Here is a 21,916-nt window from a genome sequence, read left to right on the forward strand (position 1 = left end):
TGTTTTCTAGATCCCAAAAACTGAAATGGCGTTTAATTAAATGCCGGCTGCAAATCTCTAATTGCAACCAGACACCCAACTCTAGCAGTTATAAAGTTAGTTCTTGGAAATTAGTTAACAATGTAACTAGTCAAGATGATTTACCGGTTTTCTTGCGTCCGACAGCTCTGGCAATACCATGCCGCAAAATCCACTTTTTGCCTCAGAAATCCTATTTTTGAAAATTAATTGAAGTCTCCCTTGTAACGACCGGCATATACTGGCTCCTGGGCCATCACATTTAAATAGAGTGATGGATAATTGCACAGGGGCGTGGCCGATAAACAGCACCTTGCTGCTGTTTTGCGTCGTGTCCATAGCCGCTACCGCGGTGCTATCTTAACAGGACTCGTACAGGCATTGATCTTGTTGGCAGGCAAAGTTTTATTACTGATGCAATGACAAATCATGGCAGCACTTGCGAACGTTAAGGATTTTAAGGAGCAACAAGGAGGAGCAGTGAGGGCGACATTACTTTCAGAACACAGCAACAGGGACCAATCATGTCAACTCACGCACAGCGACAGTTCACTCGATGCCGTCTAGAGGCTACTCGGCCTAAGGACATCGCGGCGTCACTTCAAAATCTTTGCATTCTTTATCGGGATCGACATGAAAGAGCAGTACTCGTGAGACATGCACTCAGCGCTCGGACCCGTCGACGCGGAAGCGCCGTCGTCGATTTCACTTGTCTCGGGACTCACGGTGACCGTAGAACGCTTACCATTACAGGTGGCAAAGCAGTAGTCTACGTGTGGCCGCTCCTATACCTCTTTCCTCTTCGGAAAGAAGCGGTTTCAGAGCCGCAAGTTGCTGGACAAGTTCGTCCACAGAGTCTGATGCTGGTGTAGAAGGAGAACCAGCCGCCGCGGGACGACCAGCGGCGTTCTGCTGAACGCTACCAACGGCGCCGCCGACGCCGCGTTCTTGGCTCCCATGGTGACACTTGCCTCCGGTTTTATCTGGACGACCAATGTAGCGATCGCTGAAGGCACCCATGGCGCGGATATCTTCTCTCGGGATCCTCACGGGGCGGTGGCTGCAGGACACCTCGAAGTGCGTCAGGACGTCCACAAGCTTGTCCTGGTACGGACAGCCATAATCAACATTAAAGCAATGGACTCGCATATTCAGCACTAACTCAAGGCTGGCGCATTTTACAGCAACCATGGAATTGTAAGTGAAATACAACCCATCTTTCTGGCATCTATATAAATTTTCCGGATAGGTACCACTGAGTCGCCGGGATAACATCATTGCCTTTATTAGGCAATATTTGCACACGATGTGGCCACACGGAAGATTTGTTGGAGTCTCCGGCAACTCCTCGCACACTGAGCACAGCCAGAAGCGGGGTATGGGATGCGCGAACTTGATCCGCCGGCGGTCGAGGCTGGGGCCGAAGCCGTAAAGCGTGCACCAGTTGCGGCATGCCAGTGACCTTTCCTCGTAGATCCGCCTCGGCCGCTCGTACTGTATCCCTGCGGAGTGTAGTCGCTGAGTACGGAGGTGCCTCCTGTTTCGCGTAGACATCATGTTGTTGCTGTCGTTGTCGGTCCTGTCACCGAGGGCGCTGGACTTCCCTTCCACAGATCAACGAACTGTGCAAGCATTATCCGGCACCAGTATCACGCCCGAAAAGAGAATGCGACCCCAGTTGTCTGCATCGGTATGCATTACTGGGACGATCGCTACCCACGTTCACCGCTGCGCAGTAGCTCCCGAGGAAGATTTATGCGAGGACGCAGACGACGAGGGTGCGCCCCATGGCTCTGTCATCGATGGTGTGGCTCTCACGCGGGGACTGCCGGGATGGTTGCCTGCCAGATAGGAGGGAGTCTATAGGGAGTCGGGGCCAAGATGACCGAAAACAGAGAAAGCCCTAACAAAGGCTAGCGAGTTGTGATTCTTTTGGGGGTGGAGTGGAAAGGGGGAGACCACGCCTCTATTTATTTCTCTCTTCTAAAGGGGATGGTCGTGGCACTGTGGGGGAGAGGGGCGGGGGTTGCGTGAGAGGAACAAGGGGAAGTGCTCGTAACGCCCCGAGTCGCGGGGGAGAGGGTGTTAGAGTGAGCGAAGGAGCCAGGCCAGACGGATGAGAGGGTAGGAGGGGAGAGAGAAAAAAAGAGGTAGTGTTTGGGATAGATGGCAAAAGGAAGGTGAAAGAAGGTAGTCAACAGATTAGGAGCAGTAGACTTTTGGCCACACCCCTTGGGCATTTCTCGGTTATTTTTTATTTCGCTGCTGGGTTAGGCAGCCTCGGTTTGTGCCTGAACTAGCTTAATGCCCTCATCCGACACTGTTCTTTCAGGACCTCACACCTACTCTAGGCGTCTCTGTGGCAAAGATACGTCGTAAAAGAAAAAAGTAAAAGAAGAGCTGTGTACAGTGTCAACAGCACAGGCGTTTGCGACCGCTTCGGAAGAGGGCTCCGGTTTACAACAATCGAGGGCCACGGGGATCGCGTGGCTATTTTATTTTTCGTGGCTTGGAGCTCTTACAGGTCCCCTCAGCCCTTTACTGCACGCCTCGAAATTCTTTCTGTTGTCTCGAGAGGTGCATGGAGCCAGCACCAGGTGGGGCCCCTCGATGCGCGCCCTAAGGTGCCGAAGGTTTGTATGTAGGAATTTTGGGGGGGGGGCTTTTGCGATGCGTAGTCGGCCGGACTATAAGTCGGCAAGCTAGGAAAGTCAAGGTGGACGGGGACGGTTACACACGACGACTTGTAAAACCGGTGAGCTCAGATATGGCTCGTTTCGCTCTAAAACAACTTTTCCCGATGTTGCTTCTTGGGCGTGGCTCCGAGAAACGCGATGGTGATCGATCTGATGATTTTCGCCCAGGACCATGCGGAGTGGACCCAGGTATCAGCTGGTTACAATCAGCAACGGTCGCCTGGTTGGATTATGGGACCCGAGAGAGCAGAGACCTGAAAGAAGCCGCCGCAGCGAGCGAGCGGCAGTTATCTTCCCCAATTGTCGTGACCATGTTGGGGGAACAAAGGGGCCTCGTTCCCTGTGGAATATGGCGTGCCGAGTACAGCGACAGGCTAGCGGTCATCGTCCGCAATCTTCGCTAGCATCTCAATGGAGAAACGACCCCTTTCTGGTTCTCGACCCGACCTTGGGATCTAGCCTGGCGCGTCGGCTGTCATCTAAGGAAGAACAGGTGTCAGAAGCGCGTCAGAACCTTCGGCTGGCCAGATAACATCGCCTTCCGCAGTCGACGTGAACGCGACGGCATCCTCCTCTCTCCCAGGCTTGACATGTGACGACGGCGTGTCCCTATGTGCGGTGGTGTGAGTTTGTGCGCATGAATGAAAGTTTCAGGCCACTTGCACCCCGCAAAGGCGTCCTCAACCTAGGGAACTTAGGGACGAAGAACTGTATAAAACTGGACAGCGTATGCAGTGAAATTCATCCTCCATTCTGATCTTTGCGCTGGTCAAAATGTAAATGAGCATAGTGCACAGCTTTCTTTTTAACGGAGTCCGACAACGTCTTTACGAGCCGGGACCTGCGGCGCTTAACGAGTCACCCTACACAAGGGGCCCTCCATCTCTAGTAACGCCCATTCGCCATTGCAAGTCGCACTGAGTGTCTTCTCAGACAAACTATCCAGCTCCCAGTACTGCCTGAAGTTTTTGAAAGCGTGTAATGTGCCTCTCATCATATTATTCGAACCCATTCGTTCGTCTAACGGTCATTTAAGGGAAAAGTTTTCCATCGGGCATGACTACTGTATCTGGAATAAAAAATAAATTCGATTTCATTCAGTACAATGAAAATTTGTTGTGATTTTTTTGCGTTGCGCGTCCCACGACACAAACAATCCTCGATTTCAAATCTCCGCCGTCGAAACTACACTCGTTGACAATTCGCATTCATTGAAACTTGTGAATTCGCTCTCCACAATCGTCGAAATTGCACGCACTAACCCTGCGGTTTTGCCGGGCTTATTAATTCGTCGCGGAAGAGGATCGAATAAAGTTAATTTAGCAAGCGTTTATCAAGCGTTAGCCATGCTACCACTGCTGCTGTTAGTCATGCTACCTCCGTGACTTATCTTCCTGCGTCAGCCTGACATCACGAGGCGCTCTTGTATCCTCCCAGCGACCTCTAGCTGGCAAAGGTTGCAATGTGCGTTAATTAAGTTATACCGCTGAGAAGACGGGTCGAATAGAAAATAACCGGTGTGGCCATTTAAGCTCGGCCTTAATAAAGGGCTACTGAGGCGGTTCCAAATTCTGCTAACCTAGTTGGGTGCTGAAGAAGACGCGTTGTTGATCCCGTCTCTCAAGTTATTTTTTTCTATTTTGGGTAAAACACCCGCGCAATTGCCTATTGAAGGCGCGGCGTTCAAATCTCCCGCGTCCCGTGCAAGCTGGGGAGAAGAGAACAGGTGAGTGGAAAACCTCTTCCATGCTGGCCGACGTGACGTTGAGGAAACACTTCACAGTATTTTTCATTGAAGTTTACACAGATTCTTGCTGTCATTATAATTCGGAGCATGCACCCTAATATGGCAAAAGTATTTTTTTAATCGAAGGAAGGTATGAAAATGTACCATATTTGTTGTTTTTTGTTTTAAATAACATCTCACTCTCGGAAATTCCGAAAAAGCCGTTTTATTTCTTTCCTGTTCTTTTCATGAAACGGCGTTATTGAAGTAACCTCAGACGCGCTTTGTTTGCGTTATTTTTCTTTGTGTTCTTTTGTTTGCTATTATTGCTGTTTCTGTTTCATCCCCTATCTTGATTGCATATGTTTCGCTTCATGTTGCATGCTGCCCTGTGTGTAGGGGCCGAGGCGCTCGTCAAGCCACATCTTACTGGCTTTTTTCCCTCGACCCTCTCCATGTGTACATGGAAAATAAAGAATTGAATTGAAATGTCTAGTATCTATAATAAATGTTAGAAGTGGTTAAACTGCGTACATCGAAGTAAAAAAGAACACTAAATTTGCGAAAAATGCGTTAAGAGCAAAAACAGTTGTTAATTTCACCCTAACGAGGTTCATGTAAAAATACCAACAATAGCGGGTCACGTAGAAAATCAATTCCTTTAATTTCTGATATTTTTATCGTGGTGCTTTTTTTTTTAAATGAGAAGAATTTTTGGAGTTGACCTATTGCGTAGCAAGTTGCGTCGCCTCTTTACGCCTCTTCTACGCAGAGCACGGCACTACTTTCAGTCTGGTCAGACGAAATGTAGAGTCCTTGTCTTAAGTGAGGTTTGCACTGCAGGCAAGCATGGCAACGCTGAGTAGTCGAACAGGTATTCGTGGGAAAAGATTTTCTTAACGCTCCCAGGGCGGCACATGCCCAAGTGAGCTATAGTTGTTCGGTGTGGTTCTGTCGCAATCGGTCATTCTTGTCAGCGCCATGGCAGACGTAAGCACCAGCATGAGCTTGTGAGACGCCGATCAGGAAGTAACCAGAAGGATCCGGTGTTGAAGCCATCCGCGAAGCAGCAGCACCACGTCGTGGTACCTGACCCTTGTGGCCGTCAGAGGCTCATGCCCGGTTGTTCCCGATGTGATGTATTGGTTGTATTTTATTGTATTTGGCAGACGGGCCACTGTGCTGGCGACGCACCTACGCGCGAGCGGGCCGCGTTCTCCGCCAGCGCATCTCGCCTCAGCTTTGCACTTGGTTCCTTCACATCTGATCCGAGGCGCTCGCTCTTCGGGATCTTATTCGGATATAAATAAAAGACTTATGATACGCCTGCCATTCCAGCTGGTCATCCCTCATCGTGGTCCATGCGAGAGAGCACGCTGAATACCCTTGTTTTGAAGCGCTGGCAGCTTTGAGAGCTGCCAGCGGGGCCGCAAGTGTGTCCTTGAATGTAGCTAGAGGTCAAACAAGAAAATCACACCTGTCTCACATATCTGTGGACACCGGAACCGCGCCAGTAAGGGAACGAAAATGAAATGAAAGTGGGTTTTAAGGAACAAAAATTACGCCAGCCCCACATATATCGGTGGACACATGAACCGCGCGGTAAGGGAACGGGAAATGAAAGTTGCTTTTATGGAAAGGAAATTACGCCTGTCTCACATATCTCGGTGGACACCCGAACTGCTCCGTAAGCGAAGGAAAATCGAGGTTGCTTTTAACTAAAGACGCCTGGTTAAAACTGCGCTTTCCTTTCCCTAAAAAAAATTTATTTTTCAATTTGCCTTTATGAAGTTATCTGCAGAGTTTGGGCGTCATTTGGAACCGAATTTGGTTCCATATCTCCGCATCCAACGATCAATATTACAGTTGTAAATATCATTGAAGCTATATAAAATGTATACGGTCTTGTGTGAGCTCCTTTAAATGTCGTTTCGATGAAAGCAAAGTGTTTAACAAATAAAAAAATGTGTGGAAACCGCCAGTCGCTCGACCACAAACGTAGCCAGGGAGATGCAGCTTTTCGCTTTCGACCAGGGTTAACAAGAGCTAAAATACCAGCAACTCTTTCTTTTCTTGGCAGCCCCACACCAAAGCGGGTCTGTTCTAACGTCGAAAGCAAGTACGACCTCGTTTATTGCCTACCATCCGCCGAATGTCACGCGATATCTTCGTTAGCTCCGGCCCTAAAAATGTACGACAGGGCACGACGGGAAACTCAAGTTCTTCTCTGGCGATAAGTGCCGTTCCATGCAAGGCGGCGTGTTGTGCGGTGAAGAGGCGTTGAAAGACGACGGAACTTGCAGCGCGAGAGCTCAAATTGAAAAATTGCTTTCTCGCTTTCAACAAAAACTACCTCGATAAAAATTTCAGACATGAAAGGCAACAAACGGTTCTACGTAAGGCGCTTTTCTTTGCATTTCTTCTTGAAACACCTGAGGGTGAAATTAACGACTGTTTATGGCTCAAAACGCACTTTTTGCAAGTTTAGTATTTTTTCTTTGATGTACGCGGTTTCATTATCTGTACTATTTATTACAGATGCTAGACATACAGAGAAACAAAACGACCTTTCCCGAATTTCCGAGAGCGACCTGACATTTAAAACCAAAAACGACAAATATGCTACATTTTCATACATTTCTTCGACTTTTAAAAATACTTACTCTGTATAAAGATTCATGCTTCGAATTGTAATGAAAGCCAGAATCGGTACAATGAATAAAATTGTGACGTGTTTTTTAAAATTTGAATTTTTATTAATTATTGAGCAGTTCCTGGTTTCTCGGCTTATCTAAATATTCAAACTACCCTCACTTCACGAAAAACATTATTTCTGAAAAAGTACTTCAGGCTCTAATTACGAATATTAGTATTAGTATAAGCACGCCTTTGCTTCAAGTTGTCGCATTCCAGATGTGATCGGCACCGCAGGAAGGCCAGACTGACTGGAGGGGTTCGAACAAAGCGAAAGCCACCTGCCCCATTGTGGCCACACTGCCGAAGTTCTTGCACGAGGAGTGAAACTAGCAGTCGGCCACAAAGAAGGGCGCAATGCTACCACACGAAACGCACCAAAACGGGCTCCTGGGAAAAAAAAAGAAGCGGAGGGAATTCCAGAACCGAGAAGGGAATGCACTCAGGCAATTTTTTCACACCCAATCGGTCTCCCCTCGCATTCCACTTGGCAAGTGCTGCTCAGGTGCTGGAGACCCGCGGCCGGGGTGCAGAACGAATCATTTTCACGGGGCGTCTGGAGTTAGCAGGGGTCAGCGCGCAGTTATGACCTCCGGTTTTTTGTCGTGTCGCCGCTGTTAAAGCCACTTTTGGGCTGCGACCGCGCAGGGTGCGGATGAAAAATGAAATCTGCGATCTGCCCTATGGAGGAAAAACGCTAAGGCGCCCGTGTGCTGTGCGATGTCAGTGCACGTTAAAGATCCCCAGGTGGTCGAAATTATTCCGGAGCCCTCCACTACGGTACCTAATTCTTCATTTATTCTTTCACTCCCTCTCTTATCCCTTCCCTTACGGCGCGGTTCAGGTGTCCAACGATATATGAGACAGATACTGCGCCTTTTCCTTTCCCCAAAAAACCAATTATCATTTTTATTATCTGCCCTCCAGGCTGCCGCGGCACCGGCGGCATATTTCTGCTATAAAAGACACTTGTGAACACTTGTTTTTGACTAATTTTGGCCCGATATTCGAGCACGCAGCTTGAAAAACTGCAGGACACCGTCACGAACCCGATATTCACAAAAAGTTCTTCAGACATGCCTCTGTAAGGGCGCGGCGTGATAGTGTTAGTGGGTAATGCACACATATGCGGAACTAGTCATTCTCGCTTTTCATAGACCCCTGGGAGCCTCCATGTTGGCACATGGTCAACACTGCATGCAGTTGTAGTCCAGCACACCGTTGCTACCAGTTGTTGCATTCAACGTTCGTTGACGGCTTTGGGACCGAAAAGACGCGGCCGGAGACGGAGTAGCGAAAGCCAGAGAGTGCTGAAGAGAGAGCCTGTACAAGCTTAATTCAGATTATTTAGATCACTACGTGAGATAAAAGAAGGAAACAGATGGCACATGGGATACATCGTCTTTTGAGCATAAGCATGCAGCGGTATTTAGGCCCCCTCATGTCGTCATGAGCTCCCCAACTGGGAAATCTCTGCACTGCATGAATGTCCACGTAGGGATCCACCAAATCGACTTGGGTTGCCGACCACCGTAAAAGCGGCACGGATTGATGGATGCAAATAGAAGCGTCCCGTCTTAAACGGAGTGGTGGCAGTTGCCACCATGCTCGCCTCTTTTTTTTATTCATTTTGGTTTAACTGCGTTGTAAAGTGTTATAAAAGTTCACCATTCTCTTTAAATACACATTCCTACTCGTCTAACATGACGGCACCTCTCTGCTTTTGAGCCACCACTCTTCCAATCGCTTTTTGCTAATCTCCACCGCAGATTTATTTACATGATGGTTGTTCTGTCTAAACCCCAGGGCCTCAAGAACAGTGACTTTGCCTACATCGATATCGGTATGGATGCGATCACATTTGAGTATGAGGTGTTCAATTGTTTCTACGGTTTACACAGAGCACACGTGTAATATTTCTCGCTGAATTTCTTTTTGTAGCTGGGCGTTCTAACACACTCTGACCTAGCGTTAAAGGGAACCTGAAGCACTTTTCGAAAAAAATGAGTTCTCTACGTCATTTTATAGCTTTTAGTCCGCTGAAACAGAATACCTCATTCAAAAAGAGCGGAAATAAACGCAAAAAGTTGCTTTTTAGAAGAAAACGCGCCTCATTGCCTCAGGGCGTTGAGCGAACGCCGCTCTTGCCCGCGATTGGTCGCGACCGTCGTGACGTCGTCCACGGGGATCTCCGGCCGGCACCGACGGCGTTGCTGCGTAGCACGTGTTTTCTGGGGGCTTTTAAGGACTACGTTTTGGAAATTATGAAAAATTCAAGCAGTGTTGAACAGTTTGGACTTTCGCCATACATGTTCGAGCCATCAGCAGCTTCAGAAAACGGCGGAACCAACGACGACGCGCAGTGCGCCGGCAGTGAAAGTCAAGTCGCGACATTTTCGCGTGTTGGAAATCTCGACTGGATGGATGGGTGGATGACAGCCTTTATTTCCATCGGAAATGAAGACCCCTTACTACTCACCGCCCCCGGCACGCAGGCCTGGAGGGCGGGGGCCCAAGCCTTCGTGACTAAATGTTAACAAAGATTTTATCTCTTCGCGGTATCAGCCGCTAGGTGCATTGGCTTGTTTCTGCCGAGCGGGTTCTTCGCTGCGCAGCAAGGCTTCCCAGCTTTCTCTGCTGTCAATATCTTCGTCTACTCCGGGGTAGTCAACGCATTCCCATATTCTCTGCTTCCGGGTAACCATGGAACCGCCGGACTGTCGGAACCTGGACGAGCGCGCGCAAACCTATTCCGAAACCGTTGAGAACTACAGACTAAACATAAAACTGGTGCCCCCGGCTGATAAGAAGCTAAGTAATAGACAAGCGACTGCGTGGCGGCGCCTGCAAGCTGGAAATTTCGTTAACCCAGTATGGGCATTTCACGTCCTACTAGGGTAACACGAAAACTAAATCTCGACTGATAGTATGTTTTGCGTGGGTGCATGCGCATGCATATGTTTTCTGCAGGTGCAAGTGGCATTAAAAAAAGTAAATTGCGCCGAAACGTTTCTGTGTACCGCTGCTGCATAAAGGCCTGGCCACCAACTTCTCGTAACGCCTGTAAACATGATCTAATTCAGATCACCGGCACGCTTACACGAGTCGCGCGAGGTAAAGTATTTGTTTGTTCGTTTATTTATAGTTACTTGCCTAATAACCCCCGAAGGCCTTTTCGAACTACAAAAGAGTGCCAAACTGGATGAGTTGGAGTGGGTTCACTGCTGTACTGCAGCGCGAAGAGACGAGGCTCCGGGAGGAAACTCCCGTGTGCGCTTTCCTTCATTCGCATATTCGGGCTACTGTTCAACCATGAAGCTTCTGCACTTACCCCCGTACGTTAATTTTTTTTTTGCGTGCTGAACATGCATTTGAACAATAATTATGGCTGAGTTTCGGAGCTCGCAGTGCTGCTCATCAAAACTAGTGCGGTGCGAGATATTGTTGCTGCCGTTGCGTATCGAGATAACGAGCAGAATTGCTTGTGGCAGATATGTGCGCACCGCTGCTCGACCACTTTGCCGTTCTGACTCAAGGACAAATTTGTATGAATTCTGGCGCCATTGCCGATCGTGAGCCGTGACCAAGCGCTCATGAATGCAGATGTTTGCTTTGCTCAAGTATACTGGGCTCATATAATCGGTTTCTTGTTTAGTTAAATGCAGCTGTATGCGCTGCGCGCTGATGAAAGATTAAGAGAATTGCTTGTGCGGCAATGAGGTGCAAGCAATCAGGAAAAAGCAAAAAGGCACACAGTGCGTAACGAGCTCAAAAAAGTGCAAGACTGTGTGCCTCAAAGACAGTGCTGGAAGTGGCCTTAGCTCAGCATGGATGTCAACCAGCTGGAAAAGGCAAAGAGTTTACAAACTGGTAATAAAGTAATATAACAAAAAGAGAAATATTGCTGCGCATATTTTGTGCAGGCAGTTTCGGCATGCTGCGTAAAACCAGGTTGTCTGGTTAACGTGGAAGAGGCGGGGGGAAAACCGACGGATTCTACAAAGCTGTGCGCTGAGCGCTGTTCGAAAGGAGTACCATGCCAAAAGTGGTTTATATACAGGCTTCAAGCATTACACGGAACGCCCGAACGAGAGAAGGTAAACGGCACTGGCAGAAGATTACGTTGATCTGTGGTTCGCCAAAGCGCGGGCCGCAGCGAAGCAAGCGCAGCCGGACGGCCGGCCGACTCTCCGTGAATGGCGTCACTTCCGCCAGTTCTCCCTCTCTGCCGTCCCCCCACCCGGCGCTTCCGGAAGCGGCGAGGGCGTGCCGGCGGCGGTTTCTAAGAAGCGATTGCAGCTCTGTTTGCGGATAGAATCGGGGAAAAAATTTACGCACATGATTTTGAAGGTCCTTTCTCCCCAACCACAGCGTTTCATGCGATTTGAAAACCGTATCAGCTTCCCTTTAAAGAGGCGCCATTTCCCTCAGAGCGGACCCCGTGATGAGGGCCCGTACTTCGACGGTGACGTCAATGATGGCATCGCGACGTTGCACTTCTTAGAGTGACGGTGAATCAACACAGAGTCGAAGCCGGCCCGGCTAGAAGTCGTGGGAAGTGGGTTTATTAAAAATAATAACAAACAAGGAAGGAAATAAATTTTTGCTAGTCCCGGCATGTGCCATCGATACTGAAGCACCTCAGCTGGGCAGCGGAAGTAAAGGATAGCAGGCAGAATGGAGAAATGAAATGAAACAGGTGAGGGGAGAGGAAGAAAGGACGGCTGGAACCGGGCGCTGACTGGTTTCACCATGAAGGCTCCTTCCAAGAATGGTCGCCCCTTCTGATGAGGTCGTCGGATTTCCATCTGCAGCGATCTTCGGAAAAGACACTTTCGTCTACTTGCAGCGTAGCTTTCAGTACCGGGGAGGACTGGGGCCTTTGTCTCCCCCTGCCACAGTCCGGATGTCCGCTGAGTCTCGCTCTGTTGTGGCCGCCGCGTCGAAGTTGCTTGCAGGCGAGGTGGAGACCCATCCTTCTTTTTCAGAGAGAAATGGGAGACGCTGCTTCGTTCGTTGGCTTGTCGGGAGCCAGCTCCTAGCCATAGCGAGGAGGACCGCTTTGTTGCCAGTTCACGGGTCCCCGGTGACACGGCCACTCAACAGGCCGCCATGATTTGATGCGCAAGTAGCAGACGAACTCCTGCTCCACAGCATGTCTGCTCGCGTGTCGCGTTCAGATTGCTGCTTGCGATACGCGTGCATCGGAGATTCGGTCAGCAGTCTTCGGGTGCGATAGCCGCACTCAACTGCGTCGTAAATGAACGCCACTTCGATTGGGCAGACGCACTTGTTAATGCTGCTCGAGGCGGTCGAGAACATGGGCGCTGCTACGAAAGTTGGTCGCTCGTTTAATTCACCTGGATTCGGGATCGAAGCTCCGATAAAGGTCAATGATAACAGTGTTTCCGTCAAACCGGAGAACCGCATGGCAGATTCGGGTACATTCACGGGGAAGAGATCGGCGATCCGGTGCTCCTTGTCCTTGCATAACCATGGACTGCGCATCGGCGGAGAACCCACAATTTCCGAGTTTTATTACATACTTACCTTGATATAAGCCTCAGGTTTTAATCTTGCCTGCGAACTTTTTGGACGAAGTGCATCCCAAACAAGCGCGGGGGCCACAAAAGTTTGTGTAAGAGTTCAATGAAAGGATGAGACCTCGTGGTGATTTCGACATTGGATTCTTGGAGCATACGTTTCGTTTTTCCGTAGAGTTGTGGTCACCCAGGCGGCGTCTTTTTATATTGAACGACGTGAAATTGTGTTTGTGTCGGGTTGACACAGCGAGCTTCCGAGCTGGCGCAGCACTCCCTCCTAAAGGTGTATCTAGACGACGGACCACGGACGTGTTTTGGCCCGCGGACTAGCGGTCACGTGGGGTTTCGCTTCCGGTCTGCGAGGTCCGCTCATGGTCCGCGGGCCAGATCGCGCGAGAAATGCGAGAGCATTTTTTCTGGCGGCGGACCACGGACTTTTTAGCCTACTCGCACACATCGAGTCTGGCAACTACACCACACTGGTCTTTGCCGGCTCGGTGCTCCTGGCAGTCGAGGCGGCCCCAGGGAAAGTAGTTTTGTTTCCACTGTTAACATGTCAACGTGGTCGGACGACGCTACGTTTTACTTTTTAGCCTTAGTACAGCTTGATGGCTCGATCGTAATTGGGTATTCGGCGGCGAGAGCGAGCGAAATTAGTAGCAACGTCGGCGCTTGCGACCTGCACAGATATGGTTAGAAAAGAAAAATTGACGCTGCCTACTAGCCATAAGCGTATGCACTATCATGTACGCTAAACGCAGGTATTTTTCGGGACGTTACAGCACTTCTCACATTTCCCACATTTAGCTCAGCGTATGCAAACCCAGACGGAAGGATACGCTCAGCCTTGTGGCGCCATCTAGTTGTTAGGCGGGGTAACTATTTCTGTCAACAAACGTACGCTCCGCTTAAGCCTAGAAGGGGCACAATCGTCACTCTAAATAAAAAATAAAACAAATATTTCACTCATACGTCTTCTTATTGCCGAGGTGAGACCAAGCGAGAAATGGGTGCGCCTTTTATTGCCAGTGAACGCAACAAAAAAGGCAGTAACAACGATGAATCCAGTCCGAAGCGAGCGGTCCTGCTTGGAAGCGCGCCGCCATGTTTGCCGCCGTGGGATTGCAACTTTCTCCTACCGCGGCAGAAAACTGTCCCGTACCGATCGAGCTTTCCGCTGGTTATTTAGGCGGATCTCTACCGCGGATTCCGCTTGTTCTCGCCGCCGAATGTCGAAGCGTGAGACGAGCGTTGCTGCAGGCTGATCACGAGGCTTGGCCCGCCTTGTCGTCTGCTCTTCTGGTCCGTCGTGTGGACGCTGTCGCCGGCCAGACCCGGCCGGGCCTCGCGCGGTCGACCCCACGTGACCGGTCCGCAGGCCAGTCCGTGGCCCGCCGTCTGGATACACCTTAAACGGCACACTAATTTTTGCGCCGTGCTGTCAACAGGCGACACGAACAAGAGACACGACACTGACGAAACGACCGGAATCAAGTGTCAGCTACGAGGCACTCTGGTGTCGAATTTTGTCAGCACGGCGCACAGTGCAAAAGTGAACCAGCTAGCCAGTTCGCTGCCTTATGAGCGGCCGTTGTGGCAATCTACGACCACCCATGCGTTTAAAAAAATCCGCTTCTCCAATGTGGTAGCAAGGTTTCGCAAGTCCGGTCGTGTGTGTGCGCTGTATGCAGACAACTCCCACACAAAACCTAGTCGATGCCTTTTCTCCGAGATTTACCTGGTGTGCCCATGCACCGCAGACGCCGTAGAGTCATCTTCGTCATCTTCGTCATGCGCCGCAACACGTGAAGCTGCTCGCTTATAAAACCCTCATCAGACCCAAACTTGAGTACGCCAGCCCCATCTGGAGCCCACACCACGCATACCTAACAAATGCACTCGAATCAGTTCAGAACCGCGCCATTCGTTTCATTCACTCTGCATATTCATATACCACCAGCGTTTCAGCTCTGAAGAAGAATTCCGCTCTTGAAAGCCTCGCAGACCGCCGCCGCATTGCCAGCCTCTATTTGCTCCACAAGTTTTTCCATAGTTCTCTAAATCAACCACCCTACATTACTCATCCGAACCGCATATCTCACCGCACTGCCCATCCGTTTCAGATCGCCCGCCCTGTGTCGCGTACTGCAACTTTTTCAGGTTCATTTTTTCTCCGAACTGTTGTGGACTGGAATGGCCTCCCCACCGATATCGCTGCCATCACACACCTGTCTGCATTTTCAGATACGCTAAGCAATTATTTCAAAGCAATGACTTGTACTTGTTGATCAACATATTAACCCACCCCTTATGTAATACCCCCTGAAGGGGGTCTTTAAGGTGAATAAAGTGAAGTGAAGTGAGGGTATCACCGATATCTTCCACGCAAATGTGTACCAACTACATGCAGCTCTCCGGTTTGACCGAACCGCTGCTGTGATCGACCACTGTCCGAGCTTAGACCCGCGAATCGAGGAGACCCAAACTCGCGAACAACTTTCACCACTGCGCAAGTTTTCCCGACCGGCTCGAGCACCGCTAGCAAGCACAGCTGCCCAATCGAAGCGGTGTTTGTTTACGACGTAGTTACGTATGGCTATTGTACCAGCCGACTACAGGCAAAATCTCCGATGCACGCGGATTTCAAGTGGCAGCGCGATAAGCGAAGAAGACATCCTTGCGGAGCCGAAGCTCGTCTTCTATACGTGCACTTCAAACATGGTGGTCGGCGGCGTTCCACCGCAGCGCCGCGCGGCGGATGTGCTTCAGTGCTTACCACATTAAAGTTGTTGAAAGGTCCTCGAAGGCGCGAAAAGTCGGGAAACCACGTGCGCGGCCTGTGTCCAGTGCTTTAGTCTATGCCAGAACATTTAAAGTCATTCGAATGAATGGCATCACATCTAGCGTCATTATTCAGCTGCTATAAGGAAACATTTATTGTCATCACGTCTGAATGACTTTAGCCATTCAATGTGTTTGGAGAACATGTTTGCATTCGATCTCGCCCTGAATACATACTCTGGACACCAGATACGCTACATATACAAGAAACCTGAAACATCACATGCGCACCGGCAAAGTTAGAAATTGTATTTATAGAGCTGTGCAAAAAAAAATTAATATTGGCGCGAAATTATTCGCGCTTCAGGTTGTCTTGAATGGGCATCAGCAGCAGCCAACAGTACCGAGGGAGCGTCTCTGATCTTGGTTTTTGCTCCATGTACGTTAAGCGTGGAAAAACTTCAAGCTGGGAAGTAGTAAGTGTTTAATCAAAAATCAAAAATATAATAAAAAGGAAGTTAAAAGAGTTTTGCTCACCCCGGCATCTGTCATCACTGTATCGGCGGCACCTGAGCTGCGGCAGCGGAAATAAAGGATAGGAGGCAGTATGAAGAATAGAAACGAAAGAGGTGAGGGGATAGCAAGAAAGGACATAGGGAGCAGTCATAATTACACTCTTTACAAAGTCCAAATAAAGTTGTCCAGGTCGTGCCTTGTGGAGGAAGAATTTGTTTTATTGAAAACATTCGATATCTTTTCTAAGGCTTGGTGGATTTGTGCGATTTTTGTATCAAAATAGAGAGAATTATGAGGAAAATTCAATCATTTATTTATCTTTCGCGTACCTCAAAGTTCTTGGACCACGTGTTTTTTTTTGGCAAAGTCCGAACTTCAAAATATTGGAAAATTTCGAATTCTTTTGAATCGTTACGTGGATTTGAGCGATTCCGGTATCAAAATAAGGAGAGTACAAAGGAAATTACGGTCGTATAAATAGCTTTCGCGTACTTCAAAAGAAATTATTTTTTGACCGTTTTCTCAGAATTGGAAAATATGGAAAAAATTCGATATCTTCGGAAGGGCTGGATAGATTTGTGCGATCTTCGTGTCAAAATAGAGAAAATGATGAGGCAAATTCGGTAATGCTAATATATCTCGCGTGTCTAAAAATTTTTGGACGACGTTTTTTTTTGGCAGTTCGAATTTCAAAATATTTAGAAAATTCGATTTATTTGGAGTGGTTAACTGGATATGAGCGGTTCTGGTATGAAAATGAGGAGAGTAGAGAGGAGAATACGATCAAAAAAATATATTTTGCTTAATGCAAAAGTTTTACCTTTTTTAGTCAGAATTTGAAAATGTCGAGAAAATTCGATTTCTTTTGATTGATTAGGTGGAGATGAGCGATTCTGGTATAAAAATGAAGAGGGTAGAGAGGACAATACAGTCAAATAATTATCTCTTGTGTACGTGAAAATTTTCCGACCACACTTTTTCCTTTAGTTGCCAAAAGTTGAAAATATTGGGAAAATACGATATCTTTTGACTGGTTGGGTGGATTTGTGCGAATCTGGTGCCAAAATGAAGAGAATCGAGAGGGCAATGCAGTCGTGTGTTTATCTTTCGCGTACATCAAATTTTCCGGACCACGTGATTGTTAAGAACAATACGTGTTCTTGTTTTCTTTAATTAAAGCCTAAATAATGAGGTAGTTAGAGTGACGGTGGTGTTGTTCGATAGAGGCCAAAAAGGCGGAGTCCTTGCAGTGTTTTCTCTTCGTGTGTCGCTAGTAAATGAAAAGTTATTGCTGTTTATTTGTCTAAATGGGAGTTTTGATTAGTGTTGTATAGCAATGTGTTCTCTGTGGTCAGTGGAAAAGTGTCGCGGAGAAGGTGGTGAGGAAAGGGTGGTCGAAGTGATGTTATAGAGAGTAGCAATATGTGTTGTTTAGTTGCGGAGCGGCAAAGATGGAAAAAGATGGAAGATTTCGAAGAAATAAATGGCTTTTTTAGGGTTTTTTGCCTGTAGTGTTCCTACCTCACTTTTAAGATACTACACATGAATTTTAACCATCGGTTTTGCGCATTGATGTCCTTAATTGTACTGCTTGTTTTTCACTAAGAGTCATTGCTATGATTTGCGAAAAGCATTATATTTCACAATATAGCGCCGAAAGAGACAATGATATTAAGATCAATATTGTGACAGCGGTATTACTGAGACTATAGCTAAAATTAGGAGACTACGGACTCCACTCTAGAACTCTACTACAACGGTACTATTATTCTACTACTTGACTTTATAGCCCTCTAACTTTTCTATATTTTTCATACCTCTATCATCGATTCCGAAACGTAAATGTCTTTGCAGTGTCTTCTAACCTTGATCAATCAACCAGTTCCTGACCTCGCAAAACTGAAAAAAAAAGAAAACACAGCTTTCACTGACGTCAGTGAAAGAAATCCTGCAGGATATGCATGCTTCCACCTCGCTTATCAACCACCAGCTCCCGCAATCTGCTTGGTACGTGATATCAATTGGGTTGTATGCCTTATATCTGGTCGTTACAAACGCAGCGTATCTGCAGCGGCAAACATTCGACGGATACCAACCTTTTCTCACCACGGAATGTCCCAGTAGACCACAGCCAGTGACGGAAGGTGCGCTGAACACAGAGCAGAGGAGCTTGTATGTGGTGCGCGCATTGAACGCGCCAACTCTGACCGCGACAACCTCAACTTTCGAGTGTGTGGCACGCACTTCACGACAGGTGAATTCGCAATTTCGACTGCCGAGTACTTGAAAACAGCGAAACAAGAAAAGCATCAGCGATTAACCTGATTGTTTGCGTTCACATTGGTACCCCCCAAAGTAGCTTGGGGAGGTGAGGCCTGACTTCTCCTTCGGAGCAACGCCAAGCATGAAAATTCCGCATGACGCTACCGCTGAGTGAAAAACGACGCGATAGCAGTAGGTCGAGGTTCGGGCCGTGCGCCGATCTCTATGCCGCCGCAGCTGACCTCACAAAACAACATTTCTGTGAACAGCATTTTAGCATGCAGAAAGCAAGAAAGTGAACTAATATTTGCATTTAAGATTCGAGATAAGTTCATCAGCTCAAAAAAGCTTAAAATAAAAATTTTGCGCTGACACAACTTCACCTTTCTCGAGCTGCGTTGCTCACAACCTCACATCCACACACAAAGAGAAGGAAACGTGTGGTTATCGCGATCTGTACGCATTCGATCGGGGGTGGGGAACTGATAATGCTACCATATCATGTCCAGGAACAGGCTACCGCCCGCTGTCTTTTCTGCTCCCAGTGAAACTGAGCGGGCGACCTTATCGCACTGCTGAAGTTTTGCCTGGGAACACGTGCTGATACGATAATTTGACATTTCTATCGCTCCTGAAAGGGCTCCGGGCCCGGCAGACAAGACATTTCTGTCCAAAAAGCCCTAAGTACCCGGTCGCAGCACAAAGCACCCCGGTTTATCAGCGTCACAATTTCACAAAGCGCGCGTGGAAGCCATGCGGTCCGTGAACATGGTCGCCGAAGCAGCTATCTCGCTGACGTGACGTCGAGTGCGAGCTATGTTTAGAGAGAGCTGATATAGATTCCGGAGAAGTACCTGCTGTTTCTTCTGAGTGCACGGGTTTGGTACAGTTGGTCTATGGGTAAATTATTCACGTTGTTTCTGGTTTTCTAGGAGCTTAACTTTAGTGAAGGGCTCCGGAAATTTTGGCCACCACGGGTACGCGTTCTTTACCGTGCACTGACATGAGTGTTTGCTTGCAGTAATTCCACTTTCTTTTGTGCGTTTTTTTTCTTATTCCAGTTAAGGTTATAGTGCAAATGTATTTCCGGTAGGCTTACGACGCGATAAGCTTGTTTCGTGCTGATGCATGGTCGTGAAAGTTGCTGTGAGCACTTCAGGCGCGTTTGGCGCGATGACACCTGATGCGCCGATGCTTAGTGAAAGCAGGATATTAATTAAAGAGTAAAGAGTGTTCTTGTTTGACGCGCATTTTTTGAGTATAATGACAAGCATATATACGGAACTATTACGCGCAACTTATCGAAGGCAACGTGCATGCATGATCTTGCTTCATGCGTTGAAGGATAGAGATTTTATCGATGCTACTAAAGAATCATCAACCTTTCCGGTATTTGGTTCGCTTCTCCGCGCCGCAAAACAGCCGTAATGCCCTCATGATGATAACAGATTTTTAGCGTAGCCGGACAGCCGTACGGAAAATACGGCAGTCCTTCCGTTGCTACCGTTGCCAGGTCTGGCAGGCATATTTGCCGTACGGTAGCAGTTTTCGTAGGTGCCGCGTTTATCCCACGGTGGTGATAAAATTCTCGACGGCTAACATGTCAATCTTTCCCTTTTCAGTCGCCTAACCACTGAGCAGCATCAACTGATGGGGACAAGGCACGTGAGACAAGAAGGTCAGGAAGGCTGACGGACTGAACAGTTTCCGGCAACAGCTTCCTGTACTTTTAACCAGATAATTATAAAAGACTCGCTGACAAATATGAGAAAAAAGCTTCGGCAGAGGACGCACCTAGTATCTTGTTCACCGGGTACAAAAAGTCGCCCTCTTAAAAATGCTTGCTACACAACACTGACGAATCTGACGGTTGCTTGCCCATTGTTAATCATCCAAGCTTTCTTCATTTTCCACGACTTTGGGTAGAAGTTGAAGCCAACATTGCCTTCTTTCTATGATTTGCACTGCGGCACTGAGCGGGAAGTCATCATGGTCACCAATTGGCGCGCGAAAAACGAACGATAGCAACCGGCACGCCGACAGCCCGGCTGACACGACTCGACGGGCGTCCTTGCCGTGGCGTCACACTGCGGCGATTGCAGCGCCGCCAGTGTTCGTTCTCTGGGCGAATACTTCGATTAAGTAGGTATCAAAACGGGAACAAACACTTTCACCTAGAAGCAGTTGACCTCGATTGAAAGAACCCATTCCTTAACGATCGCAGATGAAATTATCACCCAGTTGTTCGCCATATTGCGTGACTTGTGGCACCCTTTAGAGACCGTGAAAGACGGGAATAAACTGCCGGCCGTTTTGAGTAACGGTGAAGTCAGCTTGTCCAGACTCATCTTCCATGTTAGCAATGAGTTGAAGCAACCGCGTAAGAATGCAGCTCCAAACTGTGCTTCTCCAAAATGGGTGAGGTTTGCCTGGGGGCAGGTGGGAGCCCGGTAAAGATCCCTGGCTTTCAATGGACACAACTTTGGAATTCAAGCTTTCCATCTCTCACTATGCGGCTATTTCGGAGGCTGTGCTCCCAGCTGCCAAGCGCAACCGATTTCCCGAAACGCCCGGTGTTGAAGTCAGCTGTGAAAAAAAAACGCGATCATCGTCATTTGCTGGCCCTCTGTTTGCACTGGCTCATAAAAATAGTTTTAAAAAAATTGAAAAAAAAAACCGAACCTGTCAGGGAACCATCGCTCAACGGCATGGACAAGAAGGGAGGAGGAAAGCGATCTCCTTTCTCAGTTTTCATAGACGACGCCCCAAACCTCCATGGTGGCCAACCAGCTTTGAGGCCCCTTATTCTAACAATTAAGTAATATGTAACAAAATTTTGAGTTCAGCGAATAAATAAAGCACTGCATATTTACTTTGCAGCTCTCTTCAGCCACCATATGCACAGCAATGGGTGCAAAATCTTAACGTCTGTTCAAGCTTTCGGCTGCATTGAGTATCTGGGTCGAGATTCTTTGAGGTTTAGCTCATTTTGCGAAAAGAGGCGTCTTTGCTGGAAAGACCTCTGACAGGAGCACAGTGACATTTGTTTGAAAGACGTTGGAATAAATAGAAGCACGAGAAGGCGACTGCAGAGGCCCTCGCTAGAAATACTGGAGGGGCGAAAACAATTGTACCGGAAACTTCCGCAAAAGGGTAAAAGATTGGGTAAGTAGGTATGGATCCTTGTTCTTACTTCCGCCTTGACGGGTATGAAGCGACAGCGTAATGGGTTCATTCCCATACATGCAGAGGGTCCTTTGAGAGTCCTCATACCACTCCTGGCGCAGTGGTTCCGCGGTTAAGCGCCACTCCGCTGCCCTGCGATGGCAGGTGCTCTCAGTGGTTGACCTTAATTGTGCGGGCAAGGGTTCTCTTCCCGAGCGACCATTCATTAATTTAAGTGCCGCCTGCCACGGTGGGAAGTCAATTGGCTCTCTTTTCTGTAAGCAGGTTCTGACTACGTCGCAAGGTCATGTGCCCTAAGTTGCTCTCTGGGGCCCAGCTGCCAGAGCCATGGCCATGAGTTCTCGCTCACAACGCCGGCGGCGGATTTCCTGGTGAGCGGGACCTTGAACGCTATGGCGTTAATATTTTGCGGCCCACTTATGTTGTCTTAACCACGATGGTCCAGCCAACCGAGCTTGGCGAGAGAGAATAAGCTCATTCAAAGGAAAGTGAAG

At 48.3% G+C, this 21,916-nt stretch overlaps 1 protein-coding gene across 1 annotated transcript; it reads right to left on the reverse strand.

Moving 5' to 3' along the window:
• Nucleotides 1–341: 341 nt before the first annotated feature.
• On the reverse strand, nucleotides 342–18,670 carry LOC144116136 (uncharacterized). The gene is made up of 4 exons (XM_077650839.1): nucleotides 18,620–18,670; nucleotides 18,071–18,123; nucleotides 15,996–16,027; nucleotides 342–1,122 (listed from the first exon to the last, which is right to left on the reverse strand). Exons 3-4 carry the CDS (start codon nucleotides 16,008–16,010, stop codon nucleotides 766–768), a joined length of 372 nt encoding a protein of 123 aa, XP_077506965.1. The 5' UTR covers nucleotides 16,011–16,027; nucleotides 18,071–18,123; nucleotides 18,620–18,670; the 3' UTR covers nucleotides 342–765.
• Between the last annotated feature and the right edge of the window lie 3,246 nt (nucleotides 18,671–21,916).

Source organism: Amblyomma americanum, chromosome 1 (assembly GCF_052857255.1).
Source record: "Amblyomma americanum isolate KBUSLIRL-KWMA chromosome 1, ASM5285725v1, whole genome shotgun sequence".
Lineage (NCBI taxonomy): Eukaryota > Metazoa > Arthropoda > Arachnida > Ixodida > Ixodidae > Amblyomma > Amblyomma americanum.